Raw genomic sequence first — 22,742 nt, 5'->3', positions numbered from 1 at the left:
ACTTTTGAGACTTAACTTGAAATTCAAAGACAGTGAATAAGATGTGTATCTCCTGGTTCAGACAAACATTACTCCACACAAGCAATCTGGTTGAGCACTAATTTTGGGATAAGAGGGGAATGTGCTTTTTTCTTCTTTTCAAATTTCATTTCTGTCCCATGAGTGTATTTGTTTAAAAGGAAAGCTGCCTTCCCTTACATTTATCACACTAGGTAGAAATCATACTGAATTAAGAAATTATCCTACCTTCAAGCAGCTAATTAATATAGTAATCTTGGAACAAGAGAGCTGACACTTCATCTTCTTTCCTAAGCCTATGATGTTGGAAGGTTATAGTCACCTCTGAGAACTATACTTTTGAAATTAAAAAGAAACGGAAGCATAATAAAGATGGTAAAGAATTTAAAATTTATGACATTTGAAGAATATTTGAAGGAGTTGGGGGAGATTTAGCCTGGGAAAGAGAGAGGGACACAGTTAGTGAATTAGAGCAAGACTGGTTCAAAGGATGGAATGAGGTCCACTGAGGCCATAGGGCCACAGATTTGGGATCTAAGGGAGACCTCTCTCAAAACGGCGGGTCACCAATGGAAGGAGCTGCCTTAGGTAATAGTATGCATCAAGCAGATGCTAGATGATGAGGAAAGGATCTTAGCATGGGTTGGAGGTTCGACTAGATGACCTATTAATTTACATTGTAGCACTTTGCCTCTCATAACATGTTCAGTTAAATATGTTAACTTCCAGCTAATGATTTTTTTTAAGGACTGCTTTTCTGCCAGTCTTCTTGGAAGGAGGTTGGTTACATGTTGTTTGGCTAAGAGACTGGCTTGTCATCATGCCCTAGGTTGGGACTGCTTCGTCAGTCCATTCACTGATGTCCAGTTGAAATCATAAACTGGTTCTTGAGCTAAAAAGAAGTATTGTTTTAATAGAATTTATGTAGAAACATGGAAATTATGTTTTTGTCACGTGGCAAACATAGGCCATGCTCAGTTTAGTGAATAACTGGTATCCAGGATTTCAGACCAGGCCTTTTTTGCAGAACAGAATCTTCAGTTAAAGATCCCATAAATAAACCAATATGAAGTTTTGCGGCTTCCATTAGAGATGGGCTGGTGCGTTCATGGCATAAAGGAGATCTTAAGATCTGTCTTGGCAGAATCTCAAATGACATTTGGTTAGTTGGGTTGATTCTCTTGGAAAAAAAAAAAAAAAACCATGATTTGCAAATTATTTTAATAGAACCAAGGCCAAATTTCTTCAGTAGAAAAAGTAACAAAACGAGTTTTCAGAAATCAGAGACACTATAAGCAGCACTTACTAATAAAGCCCATGACCAAATGATTCCACCTGCAAAATAAGTTGCATCCCTGTTAGGCTGATAGATGGGTTTTCATTAGTCTTTATAAGTCATTGGTCTTGCATCCGTATGGTGAGAAACACTTGAGTTTGGATAAGACTTTCTTTGACTCCTTTAAATAAGAGGTTAGAGCACAAAAGCTAGCCACCTCTTTATTTGAGTTACTTAGGTACATGAGACAAATTCTTAATTTCCACTGAATTAGAGCAGAATTTTTGGAGATGTTGTGTTCTGGATCCTAATGGAATCCTTGATGGGTTATAACTTTAACACTTCAAGGAGTGTGTAAAGGGGGGAGGTGTATAAAGGGGGAACACCAGGTTAGATATGAGGAGTCCTAGTACTGCCATGAATTAGCTGTATCTTTATGCAAAGCACAATCTCTTGAGGATCAGTTTCGTCATCTATTAGGTAGACTCATAATACCGGTTAGGATTATTGTGAAAATTAGGTAAGATAAATTGAAAGTTAGGACAGTGCTCAGTAGGCAGTATGCAGTCAAACATTAGTTCTTTTCTCTTAAGGGCAGACTTTGGATGGTCTGATACAATATAGATCCTTAGGTCAAAACAAAGAATCCATTTCAACTTTGAAGAAAAGAGCACCGTTTCTGAAAGGGCCTTAAAAAGAAGTCACTTATTTGCTCCATCTTTCTGCCTTTGGACATTACTATCACCCAAGAGTCTCTTTATTTCTTTACATATTTCAGGAAAGGTAATCTTACTCTTTCCCAATGGACAATTCCAGGGTTGCAAACTCCTCATTGTCAGGAAACTTAACTTTATTACTGAAATACCTCACAGTGCAATTTGAACCTCTTTCTTCTTGAGCCCATTCTCCATGGGAAGAAAAATGGGTTGATCCTATCTTTGTAAGGGACCATGTTTTCCATTTATTATTGCCCTTTGCCTCGTTTTTTTCCCTTTAATGACAGTCAGAAAAAGCTCATCATGGTGATAGTCATTATTCTCTTGGGTAGTGTCAGGCTAGGTATTTATAAATTCTTAGTTTCTTATTAGTATCAGATTTAGATCATAATTTCACTGTTGATTAACTTTTCAATTATCCATTTATTTTTCTTCCTTATATACTTGATAACAAAGTGTGCTTCTGAAGAATTATTCTGGTTGTGTGGTTCTTGTTTTCTCCTCTTGGTAAAAATAGAGTCATGAATCCTAGTTTTGTCATCTGCTTTTAGAATTTCATTTCATAGATGACGTATATTTGATGGACATAATTACCAACACCCAAATTTAGCAGGGTTTTTTTCCCTTTCTACTTGTGCACTGTATTCTGAAATAAAAACTGGAGTACCAAATGCCTAATAAAGCAAAAACTCATGTACAGAACAACAAAAGAATCTGGTCTGTTAGGGTAATTTATCCTTAGTTAGTTGAATGGTCCACAGCTTTGTTTAAGGTTATACAGTTATGCCTGGATTAAATAACAATAGCAAAACTTGATAAGCCTTCTGAAAAACAGCTGCTAAACGTATTGCTTTCTGGAATGTAATCATTAGAAATACTCTCTCATTCTATACAATTGCAGAATGCTAGTGGAACTTTCTTGTAGGCTATTTGACATTGAATGTCAATTGATTTAAAACATTTTTTTAATCCTCTTATTCCTTTAAGGCGTGTTGGGGCTTTCATGTCCCTTTTGTGGAAAATTTCAAATGACTGGAATGTTGGCTTCTAATTTCTGCTCACTGAAGTGTCCTCTAGACATACCAGATGGTTGGAGCTCCTTTGATGATATGTAAGGGAGCTACATAAATGTATTTATGTAAATACACTTACATAAATGTAAGTGTGTGAGTAAAGTTGCTGTTTTCAGCAACACACACACACCCCTCCAAAAAAAACTCTGCTTAAAATTTCAAATAATAAAGGATTAAGAAGAGATTTTTGATCATCTAAAGGGAAAAAGTTGTGCCCCACATATATTGTTACAATACTTTAATGCATGACTTTTAGTGTAGGGATGAAATAAAATGCAAAATATATCATTCTGGAAGTTTTCTCAGCAGCTCGTTAAAATATTTAGAGAAGCTGTTTTATAAAGACTTAGAGAACCCCTGAATTTCCCCCCTTTCCTCTCTTTCCTTTAAAACATGGACCTTTAACATACACATAGTTTTAACAAACATGTTAACCATCAAATCTTATGAACTCAGTTATTAATATCTGGCTGGTTTTAAGCATAGGCTCTCAGTAATATCTGAATACACCAGTATGTAAAATCTTAACTATCTGCTTCAATACAGGCGTAATACTTGGTTTTAAATGTTAATATATAGTACACTGTATTGTCCTATGTGTTCATGTATTTAGTTTGTTTAATAAAAAGCCTGTTAGGAATATAAGCCCATAATGACTTGAGTGCACTTAGCTGAAAACCTTCGATTAAAGGTGATTATATGAAAACCTCAATCCGCATTAAAAAGGTGGGATCAGAAACAGGAATGTGAACAAAAAAAGTCTTTAATGAAGTTGCATCCCTCTTTTTAGAATAAAGACATAATTCATCCCTTTAATGTGTTCAATTTGGTGTTTTTAGTATTTTTTAAAAGTTGAAAAACAGGGGCACCTGGGTGGCTCAGTGGGTTAAGCCGCTGCCTTCAGCTCAGGTCATGATCCCGTGTCCCGGGATCGAGTCCCGCATCGGGCTCTCTGCTCAGCAGGGAGCCTGCTTCCTCCTCTCTCTCTCTCTCTGCCTACTTGTGATCTCTGTCAAATAAATAAATAAAATCTTTAAAAAAAAAAAAGTTGAAAAACACTCACCATTATCTAACTCTAGAACATTTTAAGTATCCCCCCAAAAAACTCTGTACTCATTAGCAATTACGTCTCCACCCTCCTCCCCCAGCATCTGGTAACCACTAACCTACTTTCTGCTTCTATGGATTTGCCTATCTTGGACACTTTATTTAATTATACAATATATGGTTTTTTTGCATCTGACTTCTTTCACTTAGCATAATGTTTTCAGTTTTATGTTGTACTACAAATCAATATTCTTTTTATGGCTAAATATATTCCATTGTATGTATATTCCACAATTTACTTGTCCATTCATCGTTTGATGAACACTTGGGTTGTTTCTATTTGGGGGTGGTTATAAATAATGCTGCTATGGACATTTGTGTACAAGTTTTCTGTATGGGTATATACTTTCACATCTCTCTTAAAAGCAATTAGTCTAACAAATCACTTGTGTTCACTTAAGCAGAACCTCTTAAAATCCCACTTGGAGAATGCAATTTACAATCTTAGCTTGATTGGTCAATTAGGAGACCCCCGAATAATGGCTAACATCTCAATATGTCTGTAGAAATCTTTCTATGAACCTACCATCTATATATGATAATCAATTTCATGAAGGCTGCTTCAGTCTTGTAGAAATTGAGTTGTCATCGCATAGAGAATTTCTAAGGTCCTCTGCATTGTTTCAAGGGATAGCTACAAACCATGTTGGAAAGTACTCATTCAATCTTCTAGGATTCAATGAAGGAGCACTTTTAATATATACTTTCCTTTACATACTGACTGTCTTTAAAATTTGGATTTTTCCATCTTTTTTATTAATTATTCTTATTCACACATATTGTATTATTTGCCCCAGGGGGGATTTTTCCATCTTGAAAAAAGATTGTCAAGTCACCAAACCACCTGTCCATTGTAGCTTAAGTTTTAATTAAAAGATAATTCATACTGAGAGTAAAAGTAAAAAGAATGTATTTTGTGTGCAAAGGATGAATGTATTAATAACTTTTTATTTGTAAAGTTTTTTTAAAAAGATGAATGGAAATTGCTTTCTCATGTACTTGTATATAAATAAACATTTCCTGTTGCCCACATGTGGAGTATCATATGCTATCAAAGTACACAGAAGCAAATAAGCTTTAAGTACATGAAAGTCCTTCAGCATGAGGTGGAATGTGCTCTGAATTTGGGCACCTGAGTTTGTTTATTCTCTAATTGGCTAACCTTGGACAAGTCATTTAACATTTTGCACCATAAATTTCTCCTTTGTAAAACAAGGGACTAGATTAAATAATTTTAAGGCCTTCTGATTCTAATACTATATTATAACTATAATACTCTGCTATACGAGACCAGTGCTCTAACCCCTGAGCTACGGAGCCTACTCTGCAATATTCAGAATGTGAAAGTTACATGCTCATTATTTCTAATGGTGAGAAAGATGCTTTATCTGAAGATGTAGTGAAAAGAGTATTACACTGAGACGCAGAAGACAAATTCTAGTCCCAGTTCTAACATGGACAAGCTGTGTGACTTTGGGCTAATCATTTAATTTCAAGCCTCAATTTTCTCAATTACAAAATACACAGCAGATTAGGTATCTTTAAGGTCCCTTCATCTAAAACACATTATTTCGTTCTATATTCTTTGGAGACATCACTTAAGACCTTATCTATCACGATTAGGAATGAAACTACTTACTCATGACCAATAAGGCATTCGTTCATTCACCCATTCATTTATTCACAATTTACTAGCATATGCTATAGGGCAGGTTCAGGAATCTCCCACCTGTACTGCAGGAGTCATGGACTTGTTCTTTTTCTTGAAATTCATCTCCTCTCCAATCCTTTCCTCTCATCCTCTGTGTTGGGACATGCACTTGAGAAATCGAGTGCCTTGGATTATGAGTCATGGAACATGGTAGAGTTAAGAGGATGATAGAAGAATCAAACCTGATTTGGGGCTCCCTGACGAGTGTTCTGAACATAGGCTATCTATATAGCCTTACTTGACATTATCCTTTAGTGTTTATAAAGTATTGGGCTTTACAAAATCACTTACCATAATTTTATGTTCTTCTCTAATTACAGCTTTTCTACAGTTGCTATGAGACTCTTATTTTTACTATTTTAGCACCTTCATTAAAAAGATGTTTTATTGAATTTCTCTCCCAAATATACATGCTGTGGTTTTAAGTGTTCTGTTATTAATATTAATTTAAATTGCATGAAATTTGTTTTTGTAGGTTAAAACCAGTCAGATATGACAATCTCCCATCATTCTAATATGACCTACTATGCCGTAAGCTGCAAAGCTTGCATGAGATGCAAATACTATTAGCGAGAGGAGAAACTTTGACTCTTATGTATTTTCATTCCATTTTGTTTTTTCCCCACTAAGGAAATTTGGACAAGTGATTTCACCGTGAACATTGTTTTTTTCCATTAGTTAAATGGGATAATTGCAAACTTGAATAAGATTTTAAAATACATATGTATGTATTTTATGAGGGTAACTATCCTTAGTTGACTCAATTATTCCACATCTGCTAACAGGCAGACTATACCTCATATAAACTTTCTATATACCCCCAAACACATCTGCAGCTGAGATATGAAACTGGGAGCTATGTTTAAACCAGTCATGTGTCTGTGCTTTTGGCCAGGTGCTCACCTCTAAATATTTCTATAACTGAAATATCTTATTTCCTTTACTTACTTGCAGGAAACCAAATGTTATTAACATAAGACACCCTATCTAAAATTTTCATACTTGGAATTTATTCAGGTTTCCTAGAAAATAGTTTTATTTTCACACCTAGATAAAAATAAGCTTGAAGAAACAGGCTAGTGTGACTTTGATCTTAGAGATGAAACCGCAAGAACTATATGTGGTCTTACATTCTACAAAGGTTAGCGATACTCATATTCACATTTAATCCTCATGTTAACCTTGTGAAGTACTTTCTACAGCTACAAGTTTGGATGGAAGACAAAGGTTAAGACCCCGGTTTGAACATAGGAAGCATTCCAAACAAAAGGAATGAGAAATATGAAAGCTTTAGGTCAAAGTATCTGTATTACTCAGAGCAAGTTACTTAGCCTCTTTTTATCTTGTTTTCCTCATTATAAAATGAGCATCTCCATGCCGGTCTTCAGTTATTTGACAAGCACCTGCTATGTGCCAAGAAGTGTTCTAGTCACTGAAACTAGAGCAGTGAACAAAATACAAAAGCTTACTTTCATGAAAAGAATAGAAAATAAAGAAATATAAAGTAATATCAAATGGTGATGATTACCGTGAAGAGAATAAACCAGGGCAAAGGAGAGAAGCAGTAATGGTGCAGGGTCACTCTTTTATACAAAGTGGTTAAGGAGAGGCCTCATCAATAATGTCATTCGAAAATAGAGCTTAGGAAGAGGGAATGGTATGTTTATTTTGGTGCAAGTGTTGTAGGCAGAGGGAACAGAACGTATAAAGGCCTCAAGGTGAGAGAATTCCAGTATGGCTAAAACACAACGAATGAGTGAGGGCCAAGGGGAGATGAGGTTTGAGGGGAGTGTGATATGGATCATAGCAGCCCTCAGAAGGTTGAGCAGAATAGTGATTTGACTTATATTTTAACAGGACCACACTGCTGCTGTGTTAACAATAGCTTATAAAAGGGTAAAGACAGAAGCAAGGAAAACTATTTGGAAGACAACTGATATAAATCAGGTCCAGAAGGTGACCTAGACCATAGGAGTAGGTATGGAGATTGTGGGAAGGTTCATATTCTGGTTATATTCTATTTGACTGTTTTCTTTAATTGAGGTATAACTGACATATATCATTAGTTTCAGGTATACAACATAATATTTGATATATGTATACATTGTGAAATGAACACCACAATAAGTCTAGTTAATACTTAAATACATGGTTAACAATTTTTTTTGGCGGTGATAAGAACTAAGTAATTTTTTATTATAGAAAATATCAAACATAAATTAGAAGAGTATAACAAACCTCCATGTACATACACATCACCCACCTTCATCAATCATCTCATGGTCAATCTTGTCTCTTCTATATTCCCACTCATTTTCTCCATTCTGTATTATTTTGAGGCAGGGCCCATACATTATATAACTTCATCTAGAATTATTTCCATATGAGCTTGACTTCACAACCCTGAGATCATGACCTGAGCTAAAACCAAGAGTCTGAGCCTCAACTGACTGGGCTACTTAGTCTACAGAGTTTTAAATAGTTTTTAAAAATACTTAAAAATGGATTCTGTATGAATTTTAAAGTTCAAGCCTACAGGTCTTGCTTATGGTTTAAATGTAAAGAAAGAGGAGTCAAGCATGACTGTAAAGTTTTTGGCTGAAGCAGCTGGTAGTGTTTCATTGACATTTGCTCATATGAAAAACACTGCAGGAGGAGGAGTTTGGTTCAGGATGTGCTGAGTTTGAGATGTCTATTAGATATCCAAATAAGAGATCTAAAGTTGGTAGTTGGAGATATGTGCCTGAGATTTGGGGAGAGATTAGGTTGGAGATAGAAATTTGGGAGTCAGTAACACGGAGGTAGAATCAAAGGCCTTAAACTGGTATCATCAAATTAGTTAGTCTAAGTGAAGATACCTTAGGACTGAACGCTGGGGCACTCCCAACATTTAGTTAGGGATAGGAAAGAACCAGAAAGGGAGACAAAATGTATGACCAGTAAAATAGGAAGAAAATGAATAGTAGTGTTCTGAAAATATTCCGAGGAGCTGTGATCAACTGTGTCAAATGCTGTTGATCAATTACGAAAGATGAAAAGTAAGAGATGACCATGGATTGAGTAACATGAAACTCATTGGTGACATTATTTTAATGGAGTGATGGGGATGAAAATGCCGTGCATGAGTTCAAGAGAAATAGAAGAGAGGAAAAGGACAGTGACTATGGAATAAACTTTTAAGGAGTATTTGCTGATAAGAGGTGTTGAGGAATGTGAGGCCAAAAAAATTTTTTTAAAGCAGGATATATTAGTGCTGATGGAAATGATCATGGAATGATTCATGATATAGGAGAGTTAGACAGCACCTGGAGTGATGTCCCTGAGTGCACAAGGGGAAGAACTGACTTTGAGTTATCACAAGATGCTTCATATAAATGAGCAGGAGGGAAGGCAGGATCTCTGGGCACCTAGGTGTATGAGTGAGACAGAATGTGAGATAACACATGGAAGGCATACAAATGTTAGTTCTCTTCACTTGGAGCTTTTTTTTTTTTTAATTTTTAAAGATTTTATTTATTTGACACAGAGAGAGAGTGCATACAACCAGAGGGAGTGACAGAGGAAGGAGACGCAGACTCTGCTGAGCAGGTAGCTCAACGCGGGCCCTAATCCCAGGACCGTGGGGTCATGACCTGAACTGAAGGCAGATACTTAAATCAACGGAGCCCCCCAGGTACCTTTTCTTTTCTTTCTTTCTTTCTTTTTTTTACAAGCGTTAATGCTAACAGCCTAGAGCCACAGACAGCTATTTTTACTAATTAATGGGTCATGGAGAACAGAATCGGGTAGCTTTAGAAAATTGGGAAAGGCAAAATGTAGGTGGAATACTCATACAGGTGGCACCTTGGTTAGGATTACTTGGCTATATATAATTAAAATAAGAAAGAAAGAATAAAGAAGACAGGGTTTCCTTTTCTCATGTGAAAGGAGTCTAGAGGTTGGTAGCCTGGGACGAGTACTGTGGTTTCATGGTGTTGTCAGTGGAGTATCTCTCAACTCTGGCCTCTAATTTTAAGACAACGTATTGTGCAAGATGGTTGCTAAAGCCTTCATCTTCATGTCCTTATCCCAGCAATGGGAAAGAAGGAAGAAGGGCTTGATCTCTTCATTCCATGGAGACTTCTTGGAAGTTCCATGCAACACTTCTATTTATAGCGCTCTGTCCAGAACTTGGCCTACAAGGAAGGCTGAGACACAGTCTTTCAACAGAGCGTACTGCTCCCTTAGTAAAACATGGGTTTTATTACAAAGGAGGAAGCAGAGAACTGATATCAGGGTAGACCTGAGCACTTGTGGGAAAAGCATGGTTTTATAGATAAAACTCCTGTTTGAACTCTAGCTCTACCATATTCTGATATGACCTTGAACAAGTTGTTTTATCCCTGTGCCTCAGTTTTCTCTCCTCTAAAACTGAGCCAATACCACTCATTACATGCTATTCTGAAGATTAAATGAATAATTCAAGTAATGTGCCACAGTGTTTGGCATATAATAAATGATACTACCACGAAATAAAAAATTAGCCAGCTAGCAGGCCTCTAAGAGGTATAGTCTTAAGTCTTTTCAAGCCACTTTAACCAAATACCACAGACTGAGTGGTGTATAAACATCAAGAATTAAAGATTTTATTTTTAAGTAATCTCTGCAGCTAACATGGGGCTCGAACCCACAACCCCAAGATCAAGAGTCACATGATCTGGCAATCAAGCCAGCCAGGTGCCTCAACACCAGAAATTTATTTCTCACAGTTCTGGAGGCTGGGAAGTGCCTGTAGGTGCCTGGAGATACAATGTCTGGTGAGGCTGTTTCCTGGTTCATAGACTGCTATCTTTTTACTGCAGCATGACAGGAATGAGGGAGCTCTCTGTGATCTCTTTTATAAGATCACTAATCCCATTTATGAGGTCTCTACTCTCCTGACCTCATCACTTCCCCAAAGCCCCACCTCTAAATACCATCACATTAGGGATTAGATTTCAACATATGAACTGAATATTAAGGACACCTGTTGTGATGAGCACTGGGAATTATAAGCAACTAATGAATTGTTTAACACTATATCAAAAACTAATGCTGGCTAACAACATAATTAAAAAAAATAAAAATATTACATAAATTCAAAAAAAGAAACCTATTTCAATCTATAGCAGATATTGTAGAGTTCAGGTTGATTGGCTGCTATTACAGGTTTAATGTTAGAGGAACTGGATCAACTTCAAGGAGAGTTGGAACACAGTCAAAGGCATTTGTTGAATCCAGTTCACTTTATCATATCTATTCAGTTTGTTCACATGAATATCTATTTAAATGCTTTCTTAATCTATTCATCTGGTACCAGCCAAACTGCAAATCCTGAGATATACAACCTGGTTAAGACCTGCAAAAATAGGACTATTTTGCCAAACACACATACCTCATATTTAGATCTCTAGAGTGGGAAAATGCTTCTCCAGCCATTCATTTTTGGATCTCTTTTCTAACTATCTTGGGTATCACTAAACTCAACCTAGTATGAGTGTGTGAAAATGGCTTTAGCAAGCAAGCAAATAAACACAAACTGAGTTCTCCACCAACAGGATTTCAACTAAAGAAATTCTGAGGGATAGATTTCAGACGAAAGAAGAGTGACAGTGCAAGATATAAGATAAAGAGCAAAGAGAAAGGTAAATATATAAGTAAACCTAAAAACAAAATACAAATAAAGAACTGTAGAAGTTAGTATCTGATAGAGTAAAAAATGAATAATTCAAATTCATGAAAAAGATAAGAGAAGGGTAAATGGATTGAAAATGACAAGGTCTTCAGGAAAGGATTATAAGCACTGATTAGCTTTATACTTTCATAAACTAAGGGTGCATGGTATAATTCCTAGGGCAAAACCAAAAAGAAATAGCATTTAATTTCCAAACCTAGGGGAAAAATAGGAATGATTAAAAAACAAAAACAAAAACAAAATAAAACAACAACAAAACCCACAACAACCAGAAAAGAAAGGAGAAAGAAACAAACAGTGAACCAGCACAGGAAGTATGAAAGAAGATAAACCCAAACATATTTTAGTTACATTGCTAATGGACTAAATGTTTAGTTAGAGGACAAAAATTCTCAGATTGGACAACAGCACAAATCCAATCAAGAGTTTTATAGAAAACACACCTAAGACATAAAGATACTGAAAGATCAAAAAAGATGTGGAAAACAAAACAAACAAAACCCCCAACCTCTTGCAAATACTAACCGAAACAAAGCTAATATAGTATAGTTATAACAAGTTATTAGCCCATAAAAGCATTCATGGTGGGGTGCCTGGCTGGCTGTCCAAAGAGCATGCAACTGGTGATCTTTGGGGTAGTGGGTTTAAGTCCCATGTTGGGTGTAGAGATTATTTATTTTATAGACTTTATTTATTTATTTGACAGAGACACAGTGAGAGAGGGAACACAAACAGGGGGAGTGGGAGAGGGAGAACCAAGTTTCCTGCCTGATGCAGGGCTCGATCTCCGCATCACGACCTGAGCCAAAGGCAGACGTCCAATGACTAAGCCACCCAGGTGCCCCTAAGGATTACCAAAAAAAAAAAAAAAAAAAAAAAAAAAAAAAAAAAAAAAAAAAAAAAAAAAGCATTCATGATGATGATGAGATGAGCTTTTCAAGATAGACTTTTCAGTCTATCAGGAAGATACAGAATTGAATTTGTGCCTAAAAATGCAGTCTCAAAAAACAAAACCTGACTAAAATGCAAAACACATTCACAATCATACAGGGAGATTTAAAAATACCTCCTTTGGGGCACCTGGGTGGCTCAGAGGGTTAACCCTCTGCCTTCAGTTCAGGTCACGGTTTCAGTGTCCTGGGACTGAGCCCCTCATCAGGCTCTCTGCTCAGCCGGGAGCCTACTTCTCCCTCTTTCTGCCTACTTGTGATCTCTGTGTCAAATGAATAAAATCTTTTAAAAAATTAAAAATAAAAATACCTCCTTCGATAATTGATAGAATGGGGAAAAATCAGTACAAATAACTTGAACATGATTAACATATCTAATATATAGACACAAAATACTGTGTCCAGTAACTGCAGAATACATGTTCTTCTCAACCATACATGGAACCTTCACAAAAACTGATCATACATGAGGCCACAAAACAACTCTTAACAAATTTCAAAGGACTGAAATAATATAGTGTAAGTCTTCTGACCACAATGTAATTTAGGTAGAAGTCATTCATAAAGAGATAACTAAAAAAAAAAGCCTTATGCTTAAAAACTAAGAAACACATTTGTAAATAACTCATAGGTCAAAGAAACCACATGGAAAGTATTAAACATTTTGAAGTGAGTAACAAAAACACTAACACACAAGTGTGATCTCAGGAGAATGTCTAGATAGACAGACTTCAGATTAAACACCCTACGGGTGATAACTGTAGGTAAGTGGATGAATTCAACCACAGAGTACATGCGGAAGGAAGTGCCAATAACAGAACACTAACAGGCACCATCTTTTAAAGTGTAGGCAAATAAAAAGGCAAAAAGATTTTTTTAGGGGAGATGATCAGACAATATTTCTGAGACTCCAGTAAACAGGGATCCTACCTCAGCACCCATGCTTCAGGGTGACTGATGCTTTAGAGAGCATTCCTCAGGATTTTCTAAGTTCTCCATTTCTGGGACTAATAAGCAAGGCACCCTGAGTCCAGATCTGGTCCCACATGAGATCTCGTTGCAGGAAGTACCTCTTAAAATTTTCTAAGTTTCACTTTGGTGCCTGGCATAGGTACCATTTCTCCCTTTGAGGTATGCTCCAATCCTCTAACTCAGGCTCAGTGTGCAGCACATGCCCAGAGGAGCTCTAGGTCTTATTATACCTATGGAACTGCCCAGGGTCTGAACAGAAGGCCATTCCAGTTTGATTGAGCAGTATTTCTTTCCCATGACAGTATGTGACTGGGCTGCAAGAATGGTGCTTTGTTTAGGTGATTCCTATTGGGACAAATGAATTACAGGTTCTGGGCTACCAAATGTCACCAATGACCCTTGGGATCGAGAGGTGTGTGTGTGTGTGTGTGTGTGCGCCCATGCATGGGGTCTTACCTGTTTCAACTGGTGCTGTCTTTGGTCTGTAGACCCCAGGCTTGTGAGCCTTGTGGCAGTTGTTCTTTACCTTGTTCACCTCGTGCCATTGGCACTAGGGAGATCACCTTAACCCTTTGCAGGTTCTGCACCTTGTGCCAGGCCGGGCCCTTCTCAGCCGAGGCCTTTTAGGACTGTTGCTCCACAATGCCAATTGTCTCTTCTAATCAGTGTCCTCTCTTGTTTCAGTTGATAATGACACTATGAGAGCATGAGTCCAGGTCTGGACTTAAGCCATGCTGATGAAGGAATGGACGTTCCTTGCACAAAAGAAACCACTCTTCTTGCTCTACCCATGGGCCTCTTGCCTATTATTCCTGGGTGTGATCAAGAGATCACAGCCTAGGAATGAGGTAATTACAGCCTTAAAAGGTCAAGAGAAGACATGGATAGAATATGTATTCTGTGTTTACATTATGGAAGTCCAAATGACAAATATGACCAGAAAATGAATTATTATTCATTTTCCTGCATATTCTGGGTGAGGTGTGTATTTTTGGTAATCATCAATGAGGCACAGTAACGACCTCTGGTAGTCACTGGAAGCCAGTATTCAGTGACACAATGGATGCAACATCATGAGTAATGACGTAATCAGCATTAAATAGGTGGTACTGGGGAACTATAGAGGCAAGATCCATACAGTTCAATACAAACACTTTCTCAAGGGTCATAGCACTGTGAATAACTGCACTACCATTCTTTCATTGCAGAGGGAGATATGAAATTAGCCAGGAATGGCATACCTGGCAATAAAGAAGATGAAGAGATGGGGTCTATATATTACAAAGAATCTTCACATGCACTGACTGAGCAATAAACATATACTCTTTATCTACCCATTATTCTAAATCTTTATTGACGAAACACTCTACTTATGTGGGCCCATGAATTCTGTAATCCATTTTAAAATCATATTGTTATATAGACAAAGGCCTTGCCTTGCCCTGTAGGCAGCCCTGAACAAAGAGGAGCAGAAACTAGGCAAAAGCAGAAACCATGGGAATAGTGACTTAGAAAAGGAAGAAGTGCAAAGAGATCAAATAACGTAGTGACTTAGAAAAGGAAGAAGTGCAGAGATCAAATAACGTTAGAAATGACAAATCCACTGGATTTCAGGGTTAGAAAACCATTGACACTATAGCCACTGGAGGTGGGAAAGACAGATTGCAGCAGGTTAAACAGTGAATGGTGTGAAAGTTGACAGTGGCTATTTTTTAAAGGAGACTGGCTATGAACAAGAGTAGCTACCAGGGATGTAGCAAGGAATATATAGAGTATCAAAAAGAATGAGCGCAACTGAATAAAAAAAAGTACTTGTACAATATGAAATCTGGTAGGCAACAAAGGAATCAAACAATCTAATTTAGTATCACTTACAGACAGTAACCCCGTGTCCTAACATGGTTCAGTATGAAGTATACAACAACTCAGGGACTATCTCTGCCCAAACCCAGAAACTAATTAAGTTTTCAAGCTTTGCTTATAGGAAATACTGGAGGACAGAGTCAAGGTACTAACACTATAAAGAAGAAAACACACAAATCTAAGAAGTGGGACATGCTATAAAACAATAGTTTGATTTCTTCAAAAAAGTCAATATGGTGAAAAATAAAAGGTGAAGTTCTAGGAAAAAAAAAACCCTAGAAACATAATGAAACATCATAGATGAAACTTAAATCCTGGTTAAACATCAATTATAAGACAATCTAGGGCAAGTAGAAAAATTTGAAAATGGGCCGAATATTAGATGATACTGGATAATTACTGCTATTTTTCTTTGTTATGATAATGATACTGTAATTATGTGGAAGAAAGTCTTTAAGGAAACTCAGGTTTAAGTATTTGGGAGTGAAATGTCTTATCTGTAGCTTATCTTCAAACAGTTCATCAAAAACAACTATATATCTATACAGAAACAGTAAAAGCAAATACACACATACACAAAAGACAAAACGTTAAAAATGATTCAGTCTAAGTTGTAGGTATAGATGTTGTATCATTCCACTATTCTTCCAACTTTTCTGTGTTTGTAAATTCTCAAAATAAAAAGTTAGAGAGGGAGGAGAGAGCCAAAAATTCAGTACTAAGAAAGCAAAGATGGGTATAATAATCAACAGCTCAAAAAGAAAGATTAGCACTATACAGAAGGTGTGCATCACTTTCTGGGATTAAAGAAGCTGTGGATGAGTACAGACCAGTGGGTAGCTATGGGTGTGGGTAGCTGAGGGAATAACCAGTGATCTCAATCTTCTCCATGATGCATGAGGCAAAGAGAGTACTCTAGGAATACTGAACAGCTGCTGTGGCAAACGGCAAAAACGGCAAAGAGACATATAAGATTTCATATTTTACATAGGTTAAAGAGTTCACAGGGTACAGCTGCTAAGGAGAGTCTAGAAACTACTCATTTTTGCTCCTCTAAGCCCTTCAAGCTTATCTCCTTTCACAGAACTTATCAGATGTTTACTAATTGTTTGTTTACACTAATAGACCCTGAGTTTCTTGAAGGAATGGGCTTGACTTTCATTTTCGAGTTCCTAGCACCTAGCCCAGTGCCTAACATGCAGTAACCATTCAATAAATATTTACCAAATAAAACAAGACTGTTGGGTGCCTGGGTGGCTCAGTGGGTTAAGCCGCTGCTGCCTTTGGCTCAGGTCATGATCTAAGGGTCCTGGGATCGAGTCCCGTATCCGGCTCTCTGCTCAGCAGGGAGCCTGCTTCCCTCTCTCTCTCTGCCTGCCTCTCTGTCTACTTGTGATCTCTCTTTGTCAAATAAATAAATAAAATCCTTTAAAAAAAATAAATAAATAAAAATTTTTAAAAATGACTGTTTCACATTTAACTCTAAACAGTAAGTTTTTATTGATCTTATCTCCACCCATATATGTTGCTTAGTTAATTGATTCTCTACCATGCTCCATAGCAACATAAATGTTTTAGTACCAATTAAAAACCTCTATCATTGCATTTACTGCATTGTACTGAAATTGTCTACGTCTGTCTTACCCAGGAGACTAAAATTTTTTGGGATTACTGATCTCGTAGCTTTGTATCACAAACACAGCACTATAGTTGGCCCTAATACATAGCAGTCATTTTCTGAGCTGGGCAGAACAATTATGACTTTAAATTTTGGTTTGCAAAAGCTTTATTTCTGAATGTACATGTGATCTTAACAAATACTTTTAACAAGCAAAATTAACAATATCACTAAAGGACAATCAACAATAAGATAAAGTGCCTAAGTATTTGAATGAGTGTAGTCTGGATAAAACAGTGGGAAAAACAATGGCTTTACATTTTAAAAAGCACAAAAAAACCTATTTTCTATTTGCTTTTGTTTAAGTTTTCAAAATTCAAGACTGCTTTCCATACTACAGCAGGCAAAAATTTCCAAACAGACCTACCTTTAAAAGCCTAGCAGCTGGCTCCAGGTTGACTTTCTATGAAAATAATTCTGGAGACCAACTGTTTTTATTCTCAGGCACAGCAGGTGGGCAATTTTCTGAAAATGGAAAGCAACACTGGACTTCTGAACAAGAATCAAGTCCCCAAACTGACTCTTTAGAAAGCCAACCTGAACTTCTTCTTCGTTTGACACATTTCAGTTTCTTTCTCAGTAATTCTTCTTGATCAGTAGAATCACAAGCAGCAGAGCATTTCCTTAGACCCACGGCTTGGAATTCAAACATCTCTCTAGGAAATACTTTTTTTGTGGTAGGAGGGACCCATTCATTATCAGTTTCAGGACACTCAGCAATATTGAAAACCTCTGGTTGTGTAGTACCAGATTTAATAGGGCTTCTGAATTTCTGGCTAGGCGTCTTTACATTGTTTCGACACCTACGGGTGGCTTGGTGTGCATCATTTTCAGAGGAAATCCTTCTTTTTTTATAGTTAACATCAAGATCCGAATAAAAGACAAGTAAATTTTTGAAAGCTCCTTTTATCCCATGAGCTCTTGTTTGGTGGAATCCTGCGACTGGAGTTGACTGTGAACATGGAACAAAGTCTTGACTATCTCCAAAATCATATTCTGAATCTGCCTGAAAATGAGGTGGAGAAGAACATGTTCTTGGACACACAGAGGCAGATATGCTTTGCAAAGTTAACTTTTGTGAAAACTGGCTGGAATTCTCATGAAGTGATCTCAGTGAGAAATCTGATTCTGTATGATGACTTTCTGCCAAAGATTTTCCCCACTGTAACAAAATGTCCTGTGACTTTTTAGTAATTTCTGTTGTAATGTCCGTTTCTTTAGCACTATCATCAAAGAGATCAGCAGAAGCATCGTAGCTACTACCTTCGTGACCAGTAGAATAGTTCTGTGTTAAGTTATTGTTGATATGTCCACAAGGCATTTCTTTCAGTGTACTTGTACTTTCGGGACTACTGCAAAGTGCTTCTAAAGGATATGTAAGCTTTCTGCAGATTGTAAAACTGTCGCCTTGGTTCTTTGGCCACCTATAAAGTTGTTCATTTTCTAAATTGCAAAAGTCAGAAATATTATATCTCCTTGAACACAAAGTTACCAACTTTTCACTCATTTCAAATGATTTTTCTCCACATCTTTTGAAATATTTGCTACTGAGATAAGAATGGTCACTCTCTGAAGTACGGCAGTGAAGTGAAATTTCAGCCCTATGCGGTGGAATTCTGGTAGACTTAAGAGTACTTGTTGTTTCTAAACCTTCTGAAGACGGAAACAGAGCTGACTGACAAGAATTTGGTGGAAAATATTCAGAAATATCACTTCCATTACTACTTATAGAGACAGCCTCTGTTGTGTTATTTGACTGTGACTCCTGAACACTAGGACTTGGATTTGCTTCACGTTTGGAAAGGAAGTTATCTTTGCTACAGCTTGCTTCGATGGCTGCTTGTGATGATCTTAAAGCTATAGGTGGTATATGGACGGTTCCAGTAGTTGTCTGGGAAGTCACAGATAACCTGCTGTGGTCTGCATGTAATCTATCGATGTCATTATCTAGAAGACATTTCCTACTACAGGCATCTGTCTGGGTTATAGCAATTTCACTTTCAATAACTGCCAGAAACTCATTCAGGCTTTCAGAGAATGGCAGATCATCCCAAATCTCAGCGTCAGAGTCCTGGAAACCACCAGTTACCTCTTCAAGTCTGAGTGATGAAGGTGGACAACATGTAGATCTCTCCTGAAGGCTACTGGGGTTATCTAAATCATGGTACTGGTGACATGTGGGCTCAGGTGGGGAATACCTATTTTTAATTTCCACTGCACTGTGGAAGGATTTTTTATTACCTGACTCAAGGGGCTCTTGCATTTTCAAAGGGAAAATATTAGGGTGAGTAACTCTGATTTCATGACTGCTATGGACTGTGGTGGGCTGATAAGCTTGTAAGCCAAGCTCTTCATCCAACTTCTGTGCTGTACTCTTTTTATCCATGTATGAAACAAGGCTCCAAGAACCCTGAAAGGTATCATGGCAGCTATTATTGGAAGCAGTGGCCTCTGTAAAATAGATGTACTTTCTGTTCTGGTGAAGAGTACCAATGGCCTTGCTTTGTTCTGAAGCTGAAAAATCATTTGTTAGGTGTGAAAGAGTAGAAGTGAGCTCAAGTGATGTCTGCCAGAATCCTGAAAAATTACCTCTGCTATGGGACTTGAAAAAACAAGAACTGCTGTCAGGGTCACAGATGTTGCTGAGATCACTATTCGTGTGTTCTGAAGCAAGTAAGTGGCTACTTGATGCCTGGGTGCCACCATCAAGTTTCCTGAAATCAGAAATCTGCAAAAGCTGATGGAAGTAGTCAATGACAGTGAAGCTGGCAACACCTGGGTCTGGTAGAACAATCTGGCAAGCTACTAACGCTTTAACTTCTCTCCTGTGGTTAGAGCATTGCTTTAAGAAGTTATTAGAATCTGAACCTTGTCCATCTCGGTTTCCAAAATTCTGTGAAAGTAGTAAATGAATTTAAATGAGAACAAAAATCTCTTCTTTTGACTCAAAAGTGAAACAGAGACTTAACAGATTAAAATAGACACTGTTATAACTTCTACCCCATAATTTCAATTCCTATAGTGTTTTAGGCAGAGTAGCATAAAGTAATAGAAATAAACCTTGGAGTAAAGAGACTGGTTCTAACATTTACTACTGTTGGGGCTTTAGACAAATTATTTAACCTCTCTGAACGTTAGTTCTCTCATGTATAAAATAAGGATAAATATGCAGGACTATTATATTATCAGTAACACAAGGAAAACTGCAGTGCCAAGGAAACAGTAGTTGCTCAATAGTACCTACTATTATATTTCTCATTAGACTCCAGAAACTTTAAATGTTTAGGGAAAAGTTCTCACTCATTAAAAAGAAAAAAAGAACAAAAGCCATCTACGATTTTAACAACAACAACAAAAAGCTCAATGGCTCCTGATTTCACTGTTAACTTTTATTTTTTCTCAATGTTTAGCTGTGGAATGCTCTATTCCCTCTTTTGAAACCTGGATTCAAGCGTGGGCAAAATCTCTATTTGTTCCCTTTAGCATAGATGAGACAAAAAACGATTATTCCTACAGAGTCAGTATATTCTTATAACTTCTACAATCACTTTTGTAATTATTTAAGACCATTCTTCCCACCTATTCTTAGAGTAACAAATACTCAGAAACTTTCTTTTCCATGTTAGTTCTCTCCTCCTTTTACAAATGATAGAATCAAACCAATAAAGAGTTAAGTTTTACTACAGAATTTAAACAAATTTTGGAGAGTGAAATAAACACCAAATATCAAAACAAAATATCTAACTATTCTGACTTTAAAATTAATTTACATTTTTAAAGCTCTGAAAGCATCTGAACTGGCCTCTTCTGACTTGAAAGAGGAAGCTGTCACACATGGTGTTTTAACAGATCGTGGTTAGCCTATTTTTACAGTTTAAAGTGCTTCTACAGACCCTTACATGTATGACTCCTAAAGACTATTCAGAAAATTCAAATTATTTTATTACAATGAAAATGTTAACAGAATACTAAAAAGAAAGCTAGTCTCAATTACCGTCACTCCAAAAATAAAGCTTTGTCCAACAAAGCAAATTTCAACTGCTTTAGTTAATAGGTTCCGAATTGCATCATTGTCCAGTGTTTCTGAAATTTCATTAGGATCCTGAATGTACCTTGATTGGAAAGAAAATTAAAAATGTGAAGACAAAAGCTTTGAACTTTTAACTTGCCATAAAAAAAATACAATTAGTTTGAAAATGCAGCATAAACCTTGTGAGTGACATATAGAAAAAAAAAAAAAAAGACTTTAAAAGGTAGGCATTTTGCTCCCTCTAGTTTCCCATAGCTTAGAAAGTAAAAAATGATCAAGCGTGTATAAAGTGGATCCCTTCCTAGGAATCAAGCCCAGCATCTATTTGAAAAGCGGCAGTAGGTGTAGTAGTGGGATCTCTAGCCCTCAAAGCAGAGGGAATTCTTTCTTCTTTTGATAATCCAGTTTGTTCTCAACTACAAGGAAATGGACAGAGATTATCTTCTGGCAAGTAAGAGAGTATTCTAGAGAGTAGGAGATGGAAGGGAAGAAAAAGCTTTAATCGCTTGAATCATTCTTACATCTCAGGACACCTCAATAGGTCAAACTATGCAGATGACAGTTGCAGTGCAAATGAAAGAAATGACAAATTTTCAACCTCTGGTATGCAAATATTCCCTCAACGTCTTCTTCCATTTTAAGGAATGGAATTTAGCTACTTGAATGCTAACCTCAGTCTGGATAATCCTTTAGTTTGAAACAATTTTACTTTCTTATCTTATATTCCTCTAATATGGATTAGAGTATTGTAGACTAATATTTTTACGACAGCTAAATTTCCCTGAAAAAAAGGAGCCTAGCTTAACATTGTCATAATATGTAATGAGGAAATAAATACCTTTCTCTTTATTTGATTATCTTTTAAAGGAACTGATAATCTGAGGTCAAGTGATTATCTTTCAACTAAATGCTTATTACCTTAAAAACATGTATCTTCAAATTCTACTGATACACTAAAAGAGTAGCTAAGGAAAAAAAATACTTTAAATAGTCTTACCTGTGCAAACCAGTGGCTGTAAGACCAAAAAATGCATCTAAGCAGCTTCCAAATACAGTAATGCCAAATAATTTGTTAGATTCTGCGACTTTTAAGGAAAGTTTGTATCTATAATTGGCATTTTCAGCTTTACCAGTAGAGCCACATTTTGGACAATGAGACCTGGAAGAGTGGAGGAAAAAAAAAAGTACAGATGTTCACTATTTTTTTTTTTAAACTATGGAAAGCAAATCTGGAAAAGTAAAGATTAAAAATAATATTTTGTGTACAAATGTACTTATATAACTCATATTCTTAAGTGATTTCAGATCAGGATCTTTTCAGTTTCTCTATTCATGAGAACTACTTTTCTGACATTAAGTAGCACCAAATTGATAGAAAACTGAAGGAGTGCCTAGCTGGCTCAGTTGGTAGAGCATGCAACACTAGGTCTCAGGGTAGTGAGTTTGAGCCCCACAATGGGCGTGGAGCTTACTTAAAAAAAGGAAAAATAAAACCTATGTGCATGAGAGAAGGAGAGACAGAAAAGAAGGAGAGTGAGGAAGAAAAAGAGAGAGGGTTAGGAAAGGAAAGGAGAGGTAGAAAGATATTAAGGAGCTAAATTACAATTAGCAAATTGAGGCATATTATGGAATTGA

General features: G+C 36.7%; 1 protein-coding gene across 6 annotated transcripts in view; it reads right to left on the bottom strand.

The window, feature by feature from the left end:
* The window catches only part of DDIAS (DNA damage induced apoptosis suppressor), a 47,309-nt gene that overhangs the window by 9,325 nt on the left and 15,242 nt on the right, over positions 1–22,742 (bottom strand). For 4 of the 6 annotated variants that reach the window (XM_004763474.3, XM_045071493.1, XM_045071492.1 and 1 more), the window contains exons 3-5: positions 22,105–22,266; positions 21,072–21,189; positions 17,168–19,970 (exon numbers count right to left, since the gene is read on the bottom strand). In XM_004763474.3, the coding sequence (XP_004763531.1) occupies positions 17,481–19,970; positions 21,072–21,189; positions 22,105–22,266 (2,770 nt within the window). In that variant the 3' untranslated portion in view covers positions 17,168–17,480. Of the gene's footprint in view, positions 1–17,167; positions 19,971–21,071; positions 21,190–22,104; positions 22,267–22,742 lie in introns of those variants that run through there. The other 2 variants (XM_045071495.1, XM_045071494.1) reach the window with 1 other exon arrangement.

This window comes from Mustela putorius, unplaced genomic scaffold (genome assembly GCF_011764305.1).
Source record: "Mustela putorius furo isolate JIRA1106 unplaced genomic scaffold, ASM1176430v1.1 tig00003987_pilon_pilon_pilon, whole genome shotgun sequence".
NCBI lineage: Eukaryota > Metazoa > Chordata > Mammalia > Carnivora > Mustelidae > Mustela > Mustela putorius.
This window is presented reverse-complemented; position numbering and strand designations above follow the sequence as displayed.